At 56.2% G+C, this 15,042-nt stretch overlaps 1 protein-coding gene and 1 long non-coding RNA gene across 5 annotated transcripts; one reads left to right on the top strand and one right to left on the bottom strand.

Annotated features, from left to right (window-relative positions):
• Positions 1 to 152: 152 nt before the first annotated feature.
• Positions 153 to 13,922, bottom strand: Gmppa (GDP-mannose pyrophosphorylase A). Of its 3 annotated transcripts, none has more exons than XM_090354888.1 (13): positions 13,883 to 13,922; positions 13,068 to 13,125; positions 12,891 to 12,988; positions 11,926 to 12,029; positions 11,504 to 11,690; positions 11,136 to 11,195; positions 10,227 to 10,357; positions 9,169 to 9,303; positions 8,957 to 9,054; positions 8,783 to 8,829; positions 8,483 to 8,575; positions 686 to 761; positions 153 to 293 (listed from the first exon to the last, which is right to left on the bottom strand). In XM_090354888.1, exons 2-13 carry the CDS (start codon positions 13,105 to 13,107, stop codon positions 175 to 177), a joined length of 1,188 nt encoding a protein of 395 aa, XP_090211014.1. In that variant the 5' UTR covers positions 13,108 to 13,125; positions 13,883 to 13,922; the 3' UTR covers positions 153 to 174. The 3 variants fall into 3 exon arrangements, with proteins under 3 accessions (XP_090211014.1, XP_090211015.1, XP_090211013.1); XM_090354887.1 differs by lacking the exons at positions 153 to 293; positions 686 to 761 and adding exons at positions 7,612 to 7,874; positions 8,157 to 8,325; XM_090354889.1 differs by lacking the exon at positions 686 to 761.
• LOC150048819 (uncharacterized) lies at positions 8,759 to 11,509 on the top strand. Of its 2 annotated transcripts, XR_016539150.1 has the most exons (4): positions 8,759 to 8,948; positions 9,537 to 9,712; positions 10,426 to 10,509; positions 11,285 to 11,509. It is a non-coding gene; the product is annotated as an uncharacterized LOC150048819 (long non-coding RNA). The 2 variants fall into 2 exon arrangements; XR_016539149.1 differs by lacking the exon at positions 8,759 to 8,948 and having other exon boundaries at positions 9,402 to 9,712.
• Positions 13,923 to 15,042: the final 1,120 nt, after the last annotated feature.

Here is a 15,042-nt window from a genome sequence, read left to right as displayed (position 1 = left end):
GCAGGGACTGGCCAGAGCCTCACTGCCACTGTCCCTGCCTGGCCAGCAGCCCTGGTGCCCTCCGGAGTGTTGGTGTTGGCGGCGGCTTGCTCTTCTAAAGTCAGGGCAAGCGGGAGGAGGACCGGGACAGGGTGGGGGCCGAGGTGGGGGCGTCACTCCCACTCCCAGCAGCTCTCAGCCCGGGTGCTGCCTCTGCCGCTGCTGCCTCTGCTGCTGCTTGTCTCTCTCCTCGATCGTCTCCTTGTGGCTTCCCTTATCAGCACCAGCACAGCTGTCAGCCCCTGCGTGTGTCCCTGCGAGCGAGCGAGCGAGTGAGCGAGGGAGCAAGCGCTGCTCCGCCACGCCGCGCAGCCCCAGCCGCTCGGCTCGGCTCAGCATGTGCTCTGGAGCCCACCCCGTGCTTAATAATTCAGGACATGTCAACAGCGTTTCACCGGCGGCATGGGCGGCGGGAGCCAGGCCCTGGAGGGGAAGCCCCCCCACCTCCCAGCCCAGGAGAGGGATCCCTGGATTAGAGCAGTTCCCTAAACTCTTGTTACACCCTAGCCACTCGTGGGGGGGTTCCAAGATAGCCCACTCTGCGGCCATCCAGGGAAGAAAAGTGCTGTGTCCAGAGCACCTAATCTACTCTTTGCCACTTTTCTGGACCACACCTAGCAAAGGCTCAGCCGACTCTATCTCCTACCTGCTGGCCTCCTTGACTCCTGACTCCGGCTACCACCTGATTCCACTGCCTCACTCACAGCAGCTTTCAGAAACTCCTTGAGAGAGAAAGAGAGAGCCACTTGTTTGAATGAGAGAGAGGAAGGAAGGAGAGGGCAGACAAGACATATTAGGGACAACTGTAATCCCTCTGAGACTTTTAGCTTCCTTAGTGCTTTGATGGCTGATTTCAACACCTACTGCACCCCTGCCCCCGCCAGAAGGCTGGCTCTTTTTCTCTCACTGTACTTCTAATTCTGATATCACAGTCACTCATGCAGCTGGGGTAAAGATCACTGTGGCTAACTTGCAAATCTCTGGCCGCTATGCATTCCCCAAAGGTTCTCCAAATCCTTTGCCATGACCAGGCTTGGGGGAGGGGTGCTGGGTGAGCAGACCAGAGCAAAGGGGGTGGGGGGGAGGTCTCAACCAAGGAGAAAGGTATAGAGGGACAAAAAGAGCCCAAATGGAAGTATTGGGGTGGAGGGGAAGATTATGCCTGGCTCCAGTCAGAGGAAATGTTCTCCTAAGGGAAAAGATGCCCAGGGTGGTCTATGGCTTGGCAAAATGGGGAAGGGGAGCCCCAGGAGGGGTCTGCTATCTTCTTGTGGAGGGGGAAGCAAACATGTGGGTGTCTGTCAAAGACAGGGAGAGGGAGACTGCCTTGCCTGCAGGGTGGGGGTGGTAAGAATGAACTGCCATGCTCAGGGGAGCCCCACGGGCAAGTGTGAGCCCTCGTAGGGAAGAAAGCACTTATCCCTCAAAGGAAAGGGGTGCTGATTAATCGGGGTGCTAATGAGCAGCAGGGAGAGGAAGCTTGGAGGGGCGGGGGAGGAGGCTCCATCGATCCAAGCCGCGGAACCAGCAGCTGAAAAAAAAAAGTGAGAAGGGAATCGATCTGAGGGAAACGGCAGCTGCTGGGGATTAGAGCCCGAGGTCCAACCGCTGCCCAATGGTCACCCCTCCCCTGCACCAGGCTGGCCCCCGCGTCAGGCTGGCCCTGAGGGAGGGGACAAGAGGATCATTCTCACCAGCACGGAAGCCTGTCTACACAGCATCAACCCCCCCACACACACAGACCTAGCTGCACATGGCATCCTGCCTCAGCTGTCCCAAGCCTTTCTGCAAAGTGGCTCCCCAGGGCCCCACAGCTGGACTTCTCCACAAGCCTCAGGCTCTGAGTCAGAGGTCTGCCCAAGCTGGGAAAATCGGTCTCCTGTGGTCAGAAGCTCCCTCTGGCTGAAAAGTAGAATCCCATAGGGAGAAGTGAAGTTGGCACTGGAAGCAGCTGCTGTGTGCCAACTCAAGGGTCCAAGTGACCACAGATGGCCCCTTCTCTACCCACATACCCTGAAAGCACCTGCTCACACTTTACCCCTCCCTATTGACTTTCAGATCTTTCCAGAACAATCCTCTACCCCCCCCCACACACACATACACCATTCCTCACCATCCTTCTCTCTCTTCCCCTTTCTCCCAATATTGATTTTTCTTTACTGGGTTTTTTAAAAAGGTGATTTAATTGCTTTTTTAAGGTTACTTCAGTCTGGGGCTCTGCCAAGAAAGCAAGAGCTGCCCCCCAAGCTCTCCCTGGCTGCCCTGGAGTCTTGTGTATCCCTGAATTCCTTGTGACATGCATGGAAATTGCAGGGTCAGTCTCCTTCCATCATCCACTGGCCTCCTCCCAGCCCACATAATGCCCTCTGCCCCGAGACACACCACGGCAGGAAGTCTTCCACCTCTAAAATGAATGGGTTGGGTGGTAACTGGGTATGGGGGAAGGGGAAGAGGAAGGGATGTAGGGGAACTCTAGGCTGCTAGGAATGTAGCAGTAGTTATATGCACACCCCATCATTGCCAATGGCCAGCTGTCTCCAATTGTCCCCGCCATTCAGTCTCCCAGACCTCCAGGAATCTGGTTATCCTCAGTGGGGGTCCCTTCCATTCTTTCAGCCCATCTCTTGGCTTTTACCACCCACCCCTCTTTTGCCCCCCCACTCCTGTTCTCTACACCCCCTTCATCTCTGGCCCCCGTCCCCTCTTTCCTCTCCCTGCTTCCCTGCCTGCATCCCTCTCTGCCCGGCTGCAGTTGGGTGATAATCTCCCTCATTTAGCCTCCCGGCTGCTTCCCCGGCTCATTGCCCAGCTGGTCCCTGGGGCCCAGCCCAGCTTCTTCCCCACCCCCAAGCTCTGCGTCCAAGCTCCCCCAGCCCCTGCCTGCTCCCCCACCCATTCCCAGGGGACCAGCTGCCCCTGGCAGGGAAGCATCAGGAATAAGGGGAGCTAGCCAGGACCTCAGCCAGATGTGAGCAAAAGGTAAAGCTAGGTGCTGCTAAGCACCCAGGAGCTGGTTGTGTGAGGAAGGGGGGTGCTATATAGCCAGGGGGTAAGGTCTTAGCCAGGGTTCCTCTGCCCCCAAATTGTCCCCATTCCCCAGACTTCTCAGATCAAGTCTTCATCCACTTCCACTCCCCCCACCACCAAGGAAAGAGCTAGGCTTCCTGACTACAAGAAAGTAGTAGACTAACTGGCTATTAGCCAACAGGGCTGAGAATGAGGGGAAAGCAGGAGGTGGGAGGGGGTAGGCAGGACAGGGAAGGCAGGACAGTTCTGACTCAGTACACCTGGGAGAAGGCACAGAGGGGTTCTTTGGGCAAGATAAAACCTTTGTCCCAAAGGGAGACGGGGGGGGGGGGGAGGGGGGGAATCTCCCAGGATTCAACTCGATGGTATTGTAAGGAGCACTCCTCTCATCAGCTAGAACCCCTCACCAGAGCTACATTTACCACTACCCACTACTGTATGCAGCCATCAGGCTCACTGCCCGGCTAGCTCTATACATGACCCCTCACCTCCTAGACAGTATTCCCGAGAGTCCCCAGTCTCCTGTTCCCAGGGAACACCCCTTTTCCCAGCCCAGAAGCCTGGAGCTGGTGCTGACCCAGGGGGCGAGCCAGTGTGGAACACACACGGGTGGGAAGGGACAAGGATGGGGTGGGGGCAGGCCAGGCCTGGCCGGTAAGCAAGCAGCGGTGACAAACGGGCTGTGTGCAGGGCCGAGGGGCGGGGGGCGGACGGTGGCTGATTTATCTGGGTTATTTATGCCGCGGATGAGGCAGGAGAAGCGGTTAATGAGAGTCCCTGCACAGGGGGGTGGGGAGGCCCAGGACGTGATCTGAGGCAACTGAAGAGGGTTAGTGTCCCACCACCAGGCCCTGCCCCCAACCCAGTACCCTTCACCACCACCCTAGACCTTCTGGGGCAGCCCCAGCTCTCTCTCCTGTGTTGTACTGAAACCTTCAGCCCCACTCAGGCACTCTGGCCATAAGTCACCAGCACTGAAGGGGACCAGGTCCAAGATGGGTGCATCAGAAGGAACTGAGGAGGGGATCAGGAAGGGGAGGACAGGAAGAAGAGATATATAAATCCTGGCTGGTCAGAAAGTGACCAAGTCATGGGGCCTCTGGAGAAAGCTGGGGTGGGAGAGGGGGCCTGGGAGTGGGTGGTCAGCCCACAGTCTCTAAAGGAAGCTAGAGTGGACAAAGGGTGCTGGGGTACAGATTGGGTGTCAGCCCAGGCCCTGACGGGGGCTGGAGGGGAGAGGCTGGGCAGGAAGGGGATGCTGGTCAGAGACAAGCTAGAGCCAGGAAGGAGGAAGAAGATCCAAAGAAGGAGGGGGCGAGGGCTTTACAGCAGGCAAAGCTGCTGGGAGCAGATAAGGCTGCACAGCAGCAGGAGGGATTAAAGCTCTGAGGGGCATGGGGGGGGCTGTGAGGGAGGGGGAGGGGCAGTGAGGAGGGGGCTGAGGGCAAGACACCAGGACAAGGAGATGAGGGCGTGTGTGAGGGCTGTGAGGGGGCAGGATTTCGCTACAGACCAGGATGCCACCATTAACTGGGAAAGGAAGCCAAGAAGGGACTCTTGATCATCTATTGTGGAGAGGACTTCTTTTCTGCCGTTGATGGAACCCTCACACCCTGCATATGTCAGGGGCAGCAGAGCTAGAAGGAGGGATTTGCTACAGAGGGTAAATGGTCCGATGGATTACTGGGGGGAAGGAGGGGTGCAGGGAGTGGCAAAGGCCTGCCTTGGGAGCAGCGGAGCTGCTGGCTGGAGGGTCTAAGAGCACACAGCGCCTTCTTGAGGTTGCCAGTGAAACACAGGTGGGCCACTGGGCCTGGTCAAAAGTCCAGTCCTCTGCAGAGACCCCTTGTGATCAGGCTGTGGCAAGACTCAAGTGTGAGGGGGGCTTTCTTTGTAGGAAAGAGTGCAGAACTGGAAGGCTAGCAAGTTTTCTCAGGATGAGCCCCAGATGCCCTTGACTACCCCCTGCCCACCCAGAAAGGTGTGCTTTGGGGCTGGTGGGGTACCTTCTCTCTTTGGACCAGAGCCCAAGGCAGTTCAGAGGGTGGCTCTGATGATAGAAAGCAGCTTTAGAGGGAGAGAAGGGAAGGAGGGGAGTTGAAGGAGGGGTGCGGGGGTGGCAGGCGGGGCCGGGTAATTGCGTGTTTGCCAGTTCCCGTCTCTGCACACGAGGGAGCGTGTGTTGGTGGGTGTAGCTGTGCTTTGAGGAGTGAGTCTATTGGCAGAGGTGTCAGTGTGTCTGTCTCCGGGGTCTAGCTCTCCTTGGCCCCCACCTCCACTTTGTGTTTTGGGGAGCATGGCTCTGGGCACATCCAGCTGTGCTCCATGCTGATGCGGCAGATGTGGCAGGCCCCAGCTGTGCCTGCTTCCCTGAGAAGAGGGGGCTGCAATCTGCTCCCCCGATAATGGCTGCTAAGTGCCACAGGGATGGGGCTGAGATGGAGGTGGCACTGGAGTCCTGGGCCACCCTGCCAAAGGGACTGGGATGAGGGCCCTGCCCCACCCTACCCTGTCCTGTCCAGCCTCTCCCGCCTCCCCAGTCTGTGTTCTTGGCTCAGCCTCTTCCCCTCGGCTGGCTCTTGAAGCCCATCCAATTTCTCTCCACACTCAGTCCCTGTCCCCAGCTCTTCCTCCCCTGTCGCCCCATCTTGCTTAGTGCCAGGGACCCACCCCCCACTCCCGGCCCCCAGCAAGCTCCCCCTCGCCAATTTTACAGAATAATCTTTTTATGGAAACTGAAAAAAAAGCACTAATGGCAGGAGCGCACCCCTCCCCCGCATCCCTCCTCTGGTTCATCCCCCCACTCCCCCCCCCACTAGTTCCCTTTGGCTTCTCCCTCCCCAAATCTCCCCCAACCGGGCAAGGACCCTCCTAATCCCTCTACCCCAACAGGGCTAGTGAGAGCTGGATGCAAGGTCCCAGAGGTGGCACAAAAAGGCAGGGTGCTCTATCATGGGTACAGAGCTGCTCCCTTGGATATGAATGGAGCTGTTGGTTCCCTCCAGCTCAGAAGAGGGAGAAGGGCATCACAGCCTATCCCCTTAGACACTCTGCATGTGCACATGCACGCGCCCACGTGTGCACACACATACACACACACATCAGTGATCACCCCCCCCCCCAGGCTGGGGTGTCACAAAGGCCTCAGATTCCCTAGCCACCCCCTCCCAACAGTGACCCTTCTCCCTTTCCACTGCCTTTCCCCACCATGTCCCCACCCCCACTGGGTCTAGGAGGGGGGTACCGGGGGCCAGGGCCTGACACAGACTTATTGGATTTCACGGTGTTTTGCTGAGAAAATAATTAAATTATCATATTTATGATGGAGCTGCCATGGCCTCTGCCAACCACTCGGAACAGAAGGGTCAGGACAGGAGAGGAGAGGGAAAGGATGCAGAGCCTGGCCCTGGGGCCTAGCCCCCTTTCTCCGTCTTTCCTGGGGGAGAGGACCCAAGGCTGAGTGAGCCTCAACAGCTCCCTACTGGCGGAGATGTTCCTACTGGAGGAAACATGGGAACAGGAGCCGAGAGGCGGGTTACAGGTCAGCGCTGCTCTTACCCTGGGCCATTCTCCATGGCTCTCACACAGCTCCTAGATCCTGAAGAGGCTGGGAGGTCACATGGAGCCGAGCCGCGGGGTCAGCTTCAGCCAGGCATCTTCCTAACTGCCTGTCTAGGAAGCTATGAAACCCCGGGCTCTGTCCATACCCCGGTGCTGGTAACAGTTAGGCCCCAGCACCCAGTGCCTGCCACCCCAGCCTGCTGCCAGGACCTGCCTCCCTCCCACCCACACCCTACTTACCCCCCCCCCCCATTCTCTTCGGGTAATTAGATTCCTCTCAATTAGCAGATTACGATCATTACCAGCTCATCTGGCAACTAAGCTCAGCACCCACAGCTGGGGAGAGGGGGGCACAGAAGGGGCACACGGGGGTCATGGGCAAACATGAGAGATGGCAGGGAGAGGAGGGGCAGAGACTACCAAGGGGTAATACCAGCTGATAGGAGGTGACCGGGTCCCTCAAGAACAGGGCACTCCCTTTGCATTGGCATCCTCCCAGGCCCACCCCCTCTTCCAGGGAAGCAGGAGACGCAGACACAAAGCCCCAGGCAGGGGTGAAACCCCCACCTCGCCAACAGCCAGGCTGGGAGCAGATGGAGCTGGCAAAGCGGAAAACGGGCCAGGGCTGTGGCTCTGCAGGAGCTGAGGAGAATGGGCTGCTGGGTGATCAGCCTTCAGGCCTGTGGCTCCCAGCTCCTGGGCCTCGCTGAAATCTTCCCTGGGAATGCTAAAGGAGCCTGAGCCAGGCCCAGTGAGGCGGCCAGCAGGGGCCAGTAGGCTGGGGAGCCTGGGGGGGCCTTTCCTCTAGAGCAGAGGAAGAGGCTGAGGAAGTGGGAGGGGGAGACTTACCAAGGCTCTAGATTCATTATTCATGAGCCCGCAGCAATGACTCCAATTTAAATGCTAATGTGGGGGGGCCTGACTCAGCTGTCTCCCTTCTGCCCCCACCCCCAGCCCCGGCACAAGCAAAGTCTGTGCTGGCTCCAAGGTTCACGAGGGGTTTATTTGGGGAGGGAAGCCAGGAGTCCCTGGCCACCCACGTCGTTCCTGGCTTCCTCTGCGCCCCTCTGGACAGGGGCTGGCCAAGCAAGCAGCAGACTCAAAAGAGAAGCGGAAAGAAGTTGGGGGGCCTTCTGGCAGCCCCCCTCAAAGGATGATCTGGTTGGTAAAGCTGCGGCTCAGCTCCTTGTGTGGCAGAACAATGGAGTTCAGGATGAGCACCTCAGCAGGGATCCGGACACGGCAGCCTGCAGCATGGATGAGGTCACTGGCAGGAGGGGTCAGGGGCTGGGAGCTGGGGACCACAGCCATCCAGAAGGGAATCTCTCTCAGCCCATCTGTGTCCCTGGCCTGATGTGTCTAGTGACACACTTAGGCCTGGCACACAGTAGGCACTTGGTGGATGTTTGCAAAAAGGAAGAAACGTACACACACTGGCACATACACACTCACACTCACACACATACTCCCCACAGACCCCCAGTCATCACCTGTGGCACATCCCGGCCCTAGTCACAAAGAAACCATACCCAGGATGGTGATGGCAGGCAACAGTTTGCCATCCTTGAAGAGGCTCTCACTGTCCATACGAGCTCGGGGGTCGTTGGGGTTGGGGTCATTAGGCGTTCCCTCCACACGAGCCCAGCGCCCCACTGTACTCCCCCAGCCCACGATGCTGTGCAAGACACAGGTGTGTTCCTGCCAAACAGGATGGTGGAGGTGAGTGGGGTGCGATGGGATCTGGAGGAAGAGCCTGAGGGGTTTACTGTTCTCCATTCTGGGGTGGGGGGGGGACACCTAGGCCCTCCCCTCAGTCTCTGGGTTGTCATACACTGTTGGGTGCCTTGGTGCCTACCTGTAATGTGGCTCCATGGAGGACAATGCTCTCTCGGAGCCGCACACCTTCACCCACGGTCACCCCTTTCCCGATGGAGACGTTGGGGCCCAGCTATGGAGAGGAGCATACTCCATGAGTCTTGGAGGGGCCTAGGGGAGCCCAAGTCCAGTCCCCTCCTACAACAGATAAGGTAGAAGCGACCTGCTCGAGGCCACACAAGTTGTGACATAACAAAGATCAGCAACCAAGCTCAGGTAGTTTCTGGGCACCCCATCCTACCAGCCACCCCTTCCCTCTGAGGCTGGGCCCTCAGCTTACCACAGCAGATGGGGCCACTTTAGCTGTTGGGTGGATATAAACATTTCCTAGAAGCAGAAATGAGGACCTGGGGGAAAATATCCCAAACCATATCTAGCCAGGGAAGGGCAAGGACTGACACTTTGCCTCTGGTCAGGGGACTAGGCTCAGGGCAGAAGGGGCTAAGGTGGGTACCTCGGATTCGTGGACCCCCTGGGCTGTGTTTGGCCAGCCTTTCTGGGTGCATGATCTGGTATCGATCCAGATAGAGGCGAGAGGCATAGAGGGCTGAGCTAAGGGCCAAAAGGAAATGAGGTCAGGTGCTAGCAGGACCTGTGTCATGACCCTAACACTTGAACACCACCCCCTGCCCCTACCTGGTATGCCCTGTATTCCAGACCACATACCCTGCAGACTTGATCTGGCTCCAGATCCCATCAGTGAGGTGCACATAGATCTGGCCCTGCCCAGCCAGGGCTGAGAACACATCCTGCTCCAGGCGGATGGTTCCTGCCCCTGGCCAGGAGCCTGGAGAGTCCTCCCTGGCAAAGAAAGGATTCACCATCAGTTTTCCTAGTTGAGCCAGATTTAGGCCAACCTAAAGAGTCTAGGTGACTCCCACATCCTCTCCCAAGTCCCCTACAAAGGGCTGTTCTACAGCCTTCCCGCTAGTCCCCTATCAGCTGCCCTCACGGGGGAGCCCCAGGCCTAGTCTGGCTTCACATCCCAGCCTGGTATCCACAAGGTCCCCCAATTTTCACATCCTCTTCTCCAGTTACCCATCTAGTCACCTCCCCAACACTGGATGGAATGAAACACAGACTCACCCCAGAGCAAGGCAGCTGGTGAGGGCAGAGACAATCACAGAGAGAGAGGGAGAGAGAGATGGTAGAGATGCCATTTCAGCAGAAACAGAGACAGAGAGGCCAGAGAGATGGAGAGACAGACATGGTAGGTGAGAGATGACTATGACCAAATGAGGCATGGGAGGGGAGATGGGTGGGGAGGGAGGATGGAGAGAAGCCTGCCTAGAAAGTAACAGTTTTCAGGCCTTGATGCGGGGGGGGGGGGGGGGGGGGTGGAATGACCCTGCAACTGGCAAAGAGGCTCTGGGGCTACATTCCAAGGGTAGCCAGCCTGAGAATGTGTGTGCACGTGCTTGAGCGTGAGCGCATGAACAAATGTGCACTCAAGTGTGTGTTGCCGTCTGTTCTGAAAGACATCATCTCTGGGCTACTCAGGTCTTGAGAGAAATGGACCAGAAGGGGAGTGGGCAGGCAGTGACAGAGGAGGAACTGGGATGGATAAGGAAGAGGGACAGAATGAGGTTAGAAAGGGAGGGACTTAAGAGACCAGCTAGAGATGGGAGAAGGGAGGAAGAGGACAAGTTGAGATGGAGCCTGACGTGGGCCAAGGCGGTGTGACAGGGGTGCCTGGGGTTAAGGGGTCATGGGGCCTGCCTCACAGTTGCCCATCCTGCTGATTCCGCTGGAAGACATCGCGAAGAGGCTTCAGGGCTTCTGGAGAAAAGAGGTAGATGCCACAGTTGATGATGTCACTAATGAACGTGCTGGGTTTCTCCACATAGTGTAGGACCTGAGGAGAGGGAGGGTGCAAATACAGCACCTGCTGTAATATCTTAAGAGCCCTTTCCCCTGTGCCAGGGTAATTTCCTAAAATGCTGTAAACACCTTGCCCCTACCAGCCTTTACACCCTGAGATAACTGTCCTTCATCTTCACCTTCAAGGTAAGTCCCACCGCCATGCTTTCCTCCAGTCCATCCTCCCCACTCCCTGTCACTAAGAGAGCAGGGAGCCCAGGCCAAACATGCCTGAGCCTGGCTGGAATGCCCCACCCTCCTTCCCCGCCCCCCAAAACCAAACCCACCTTTCAAAACCCAGCTGACTTAGCTCTCTCCTTGAGTCTTCTCTTGTCTGCCCCAGAGTTTGCACCTGATACACTACACCATTTCCAAAGGAAATGCTGTTTCTTGCCTCTGTCTTTGCACATACAATTCCCACTGCTTGCAATGCCTTCCTGCCTCCTTATTCATCTAGACAAATCTAACTCAGTTCAGTCTTCAATCCCTGAAGGACCCTCCTCCCCCAGGCAAGGCTCTGCTGGGCTCTTTTATGTGTTCCATAGCACCCTGTGCATACATTTATTATACTGCCACACCTTCAGAAATGAACTGTCACCCCTTTCCTTCTGCCATCCTCTCTTAAAGAGCTACATGATGATTAATCAGGGATCTGTCACACCTACTTGACAAGACTGGGGCCTACCTCATAACATTCCAGCATCCTCTAGAGGTATGAAATGAGGGGTAATGATCCAGGGTAGGCACCCACCCAGCCTCCTCTGGGCTCTCACCTCATGTGTCTGTGGATTCTCAACGATGCAGCCATAGTTGAGGGACTGCGTTCTGTTAGCCTGAAAGACAGACACACTCAACACAGTGACCAGCCTGCTCCAGGGGCAGTAAGGGATGTTTTCTTTTCTTTTCTTTCCCTCCCCTACAGCACCTGGCACGCAGCTGTGCCACTGACAGGCCTTCAGCAGGGGTGAGAGCTGACAGCTGCCTCCCCCTCCCTACTTCTGAGCAGCCAAAGGGCATAGGGTTGCCAATGACACCTCTGTTACTGCTGGGACAGTACATCTCCTTCCCAACACACGTTCCACCTTCAAGACAGGGCAGCCTCTGCCTGTGGCACACCCTCCATCCTTCCTAGCCCCCTCACCGTAGTGCCAAGGAGTAAGAATGGGTGGCGCTGGCGTCTGTGAGCATCCAACATAGCACTCAAGGGGAAGTCGGAGCAGACATCAGCATTGAGCACGAAGAATGCCTCAGGACCGCCAGCCAAGATCTGGTCCCGAAAATGATACAGACCACCACCTGTGCCCAGGGGGGCAAATTCCTGGAGGTATCTGTCTCCAAAGACCCCAAGGCCAACTGAATTAGATCCAATGAGCTAGGGCCCCTGACCTAAATACAAACACACTCCCGCTCTCATAGTATTCCTGGCTTTAGTCTCAGAGAAGCTCAATAGATCAAGGAGTTCTAATATGTGAAGGAGAGCTCTGCCATGCATACTAGACTCAACCCATTCCCAAGAACACAGCCCCGTCTGCCCCGACTCCCACATGTATGTGTAACAAACACCTGACTGGAAGGTTAAACTCCTGCTGGGCAGTTTCTAGGAACTGGGTAAGGGCCTCATCAGGTTGGTAAAAGCCAATGAGCAGAATCTCTTGCATCCCAGGGACCTGAGGACAAAGGAAGGTATAGAGAAAGAAAATATCTGATAGCAGTGTTGGAGAGATCCCTGGGCAGGCCCAGAAGTCCACAGGCTAAGTTTCAGCGACAGCTGGGAGCCCCTGGCAATCATCTTACAGAACTCTGGCCTGCTTTTTCCTCTGGATAATAAGGAAACCAGAGGAAATCTCAGCCCAGATCTTCCCATCTTTTATTACCCACCGTCCCCCCACACCATCTGAACTGAGACTCTAGAAAAGACTTTGCCTACCAAGCTACATCAAAGTAAAATCCATTCATCTTTTCTCCCGTTTTCTTATCTGCAAGTCCACAATTGATATCAACATGAGGTAAGGGTGTCACTTATCAAGGGCCTGCGTTGAACTAGGTTCTTTACAGCTTCTGTCACCCCACAAAGAAGGTCTAATCTCTACTCCATAGATAAGGAAGCTGAAGCTCAGGGAGGATGTAAAGTTCACTTGCTCCAGATCACACAGCAGGGACAGACTGGATTCAAAACCCAAACCTTGCTGTCCCACAGTGAGCTAGAGGATGCATTCTGAGCTTTAGTATCACTAAGGGTCCCCAAGCTATGGCTTTAAATTGTCCCTAAGATCCCTTTACATTCCACACACTTTAAGACAGGCATGAATTTTGAAGCAGAAAGAGGCCAAGGAAAAACAGCAAGGCAGCTGTGCTGAACAATCTGAAGGGTTGTCGTTCACATCTACGAATGATAGTTAGGTCTGATGGGAAGAGATCGTGGCTGGGAAAGGGGGAGATATAGAATGATGGGATTGAGAGGTAAGTGTGGAGGGAGGTGAGTGTGGAGGGAGGTGAGTGTGGAGGGAGAGGGGAGCCTACGAGGTTACCTGGGCACAGGCCTCAATGTGGTGCTGGATCATAGGGACCCCTGCCACAGGAAACAATGGTTTGGGTACCTCAAAGGACAATGGCCTGAAGCGAGTGCCTAGGAGAGGAGAGATCATTTCAGTCTCCTGTCTCCCTCTATCCCTCAACCCACTCACCCTGGCTTCCTGGCTCCTCACCCTTTTGAGGACCTCCAATCAGGATCACAGCTTTTAGCATGATGATGAGCTACCTAAACTTCAAGCCCCAACAGAAAAAAAAATTAGGCTCAGATTTCACACTCCAAACAAACCCCCAAACAGCCTTGGTTTCCGGGACACAAACCCACCCGGAGTACCATACAGCCCCATCACTGGACACAGCACCACAGAAATTTAACATCTCAAATCCCAAACCGTCATCCAGTTGGTCTTGACACCTCGCAGTGATTCCACACAAACCCTAAAGCCCACACACATCACAGTTTGCCTTAACAAACTTCCTTTGGGCCATGAACAAATCCTACAAGTTCGGAAAGTCAGTTGATCGTCCCTACCTTTCTCAGACCCCAAACCTCAAAAACCCGAAACTCCCCTCTCAAGGATCCTTTTTAGATTTTCAGCGCTGGATTCCAACAGGAACTGCACAGCTAGGCTGGGACCCAGATATTTAACTTCAGTTCTGAACATCAACCCCAACTACTCCACACTGCACTTGATGGAGCCCAGTTCTATCAAAAATGGTCTGCACGTCCTAAAATCGAGCTCTGCGTGAAACTGCCGAGAGACAGGTCACCCTGGCATCCCTGGAGCCCCAATACTGACCGGAGCTGAACCTCCGGGTGCGGACTGCCCTCTGGACCCCGCCACAGACCCTATTCAATAAGCATTAGCCTCTCGTAGGCAGGGGTGGTACGGACGCACGGAGAGCCAGCCGGGACGACCGAGCTCACCCCGGTCGAGGGGCGCGGCGGGGCCCCCAGTCCTCCCGCCGCCCTTCCGCCAGGTCCCTTTACCACTAGCTCTCTTTATCCCAGCTCTGCCGCCTGCCACCGCGTTCGGCTTCCGCGCACGTGTCTTCTCGCGACTCGCGAGACTGTGTTCGCAGGGCCTGCCGGGAATTGTAGTTTTGAAGCTCCCACTCCCTTTCCACCTCTTATCAAGACAGTAAGAAGAAAGCCACGGTGGAAGCAACGGTGGCCAAGGGCTCGAGGCTGGAGACAAAAGGATGGGTCTTAGCAGTTGGTCTAAGTAGTCCTCCAGCTGTCCAGGAATGAGCTCAGGGGCAGCCACCAAGCTGGAGAACTAGGACACAGGGGAAACAGGAGTGAAGAGGAGGGAAGAGGCGTTGAACCCAGATCAAAGAGCCATGACGGCGCGGGGCCTGAATTAAACAACCGAAAAGGCAGACTCATATCTCTCCTGCAGGTCCCCCTCGGGAAGTCTGACCTTATAGAGAAGTCCCATTTCTGATTTACTATTCGTACAAATGAAACACTGGGGCCCGACGCGAGTGGCTCACGCCTGCAACCCTAGCTCCGCAGGAGACAGATCTGGGGCTCGTGGTTCCCAGCTACCCCGGCCGGCAAGTCGGTGAGATGCTTATGTCCAATCAAAAACACACACGCGCACACACACGCACGCACACATACACACACGCGTGCGCGCACACATACGCGCGCACACACACACGCTCACACACACGCACGTGCACACACGCGCGCGCGCACACACACACAAGCGCACACACACACGCACACACGTACACATGCACACACACGCACGCACACATACACACACGTGCGCGCACACATACACACACGCGCGCACACACATGCTCACACACACGCACGCGCACACACACACGCACGCGCACACACACGCAAGCGCACACACACGCAAGCGCACACACGCGCGCATGCACACACACACACGTACACATGCACACACACGCACGCACACATACACACACACACGCGCGCACACACACACGCGCGCACACACGCACACATACACACACACGCTCACGCACACACACGCACGCGCACACACACGCGCGCATGCACACACATACGCACGTGCACACACGCAAGCGCACACACACACGCAAGCGCACACACGCGCGCATGCACACACACGAACACACGTACACATGCACACACACGCACGCACACAT

This window comes from Megascapheus bottae, chromosome 21 (assembly GCF_031878675.1).
Source record: "Megascapheus bottae isolate mThoBot1 chromosome 21, mThoBot2.hap1, whole genome shotgun sequence".
In the NCBI taxonomy this organism is placed as follows: domain Eukaryota; kingdom Metazoa; phylum Chordata; class Mammalia; order Rodentia; family Geomyidae; genus Megascapheus; species Megascapheus bottae.
This window is presented reverse-complemented; position numbering and strand designations above follow the sequence as displayed.

Coding starts and splice junctions, on each gene's coding strand:
- Gmppa (XM_090354887.1), bottom strand. CDS start 13,107: ATGCTAAAAGCTGTGATCCTGATTGGAGGTCCTCAAAAGG. Junction 12,989..13,067: donor GATTGGAGGTCCTCAAAAGG/GTGAGGAGCCAG, acceptor CTCCTCTCCTAG/GCACTCGCTTCAGGCCATTG. Junction 11,196..11,503: donor TCTTACTCCTTGGCACTACG/GTGAGGGGGCTA, acceptor TCTGTCTTTCAG/GCTAACAGAACGCAGTCCCT.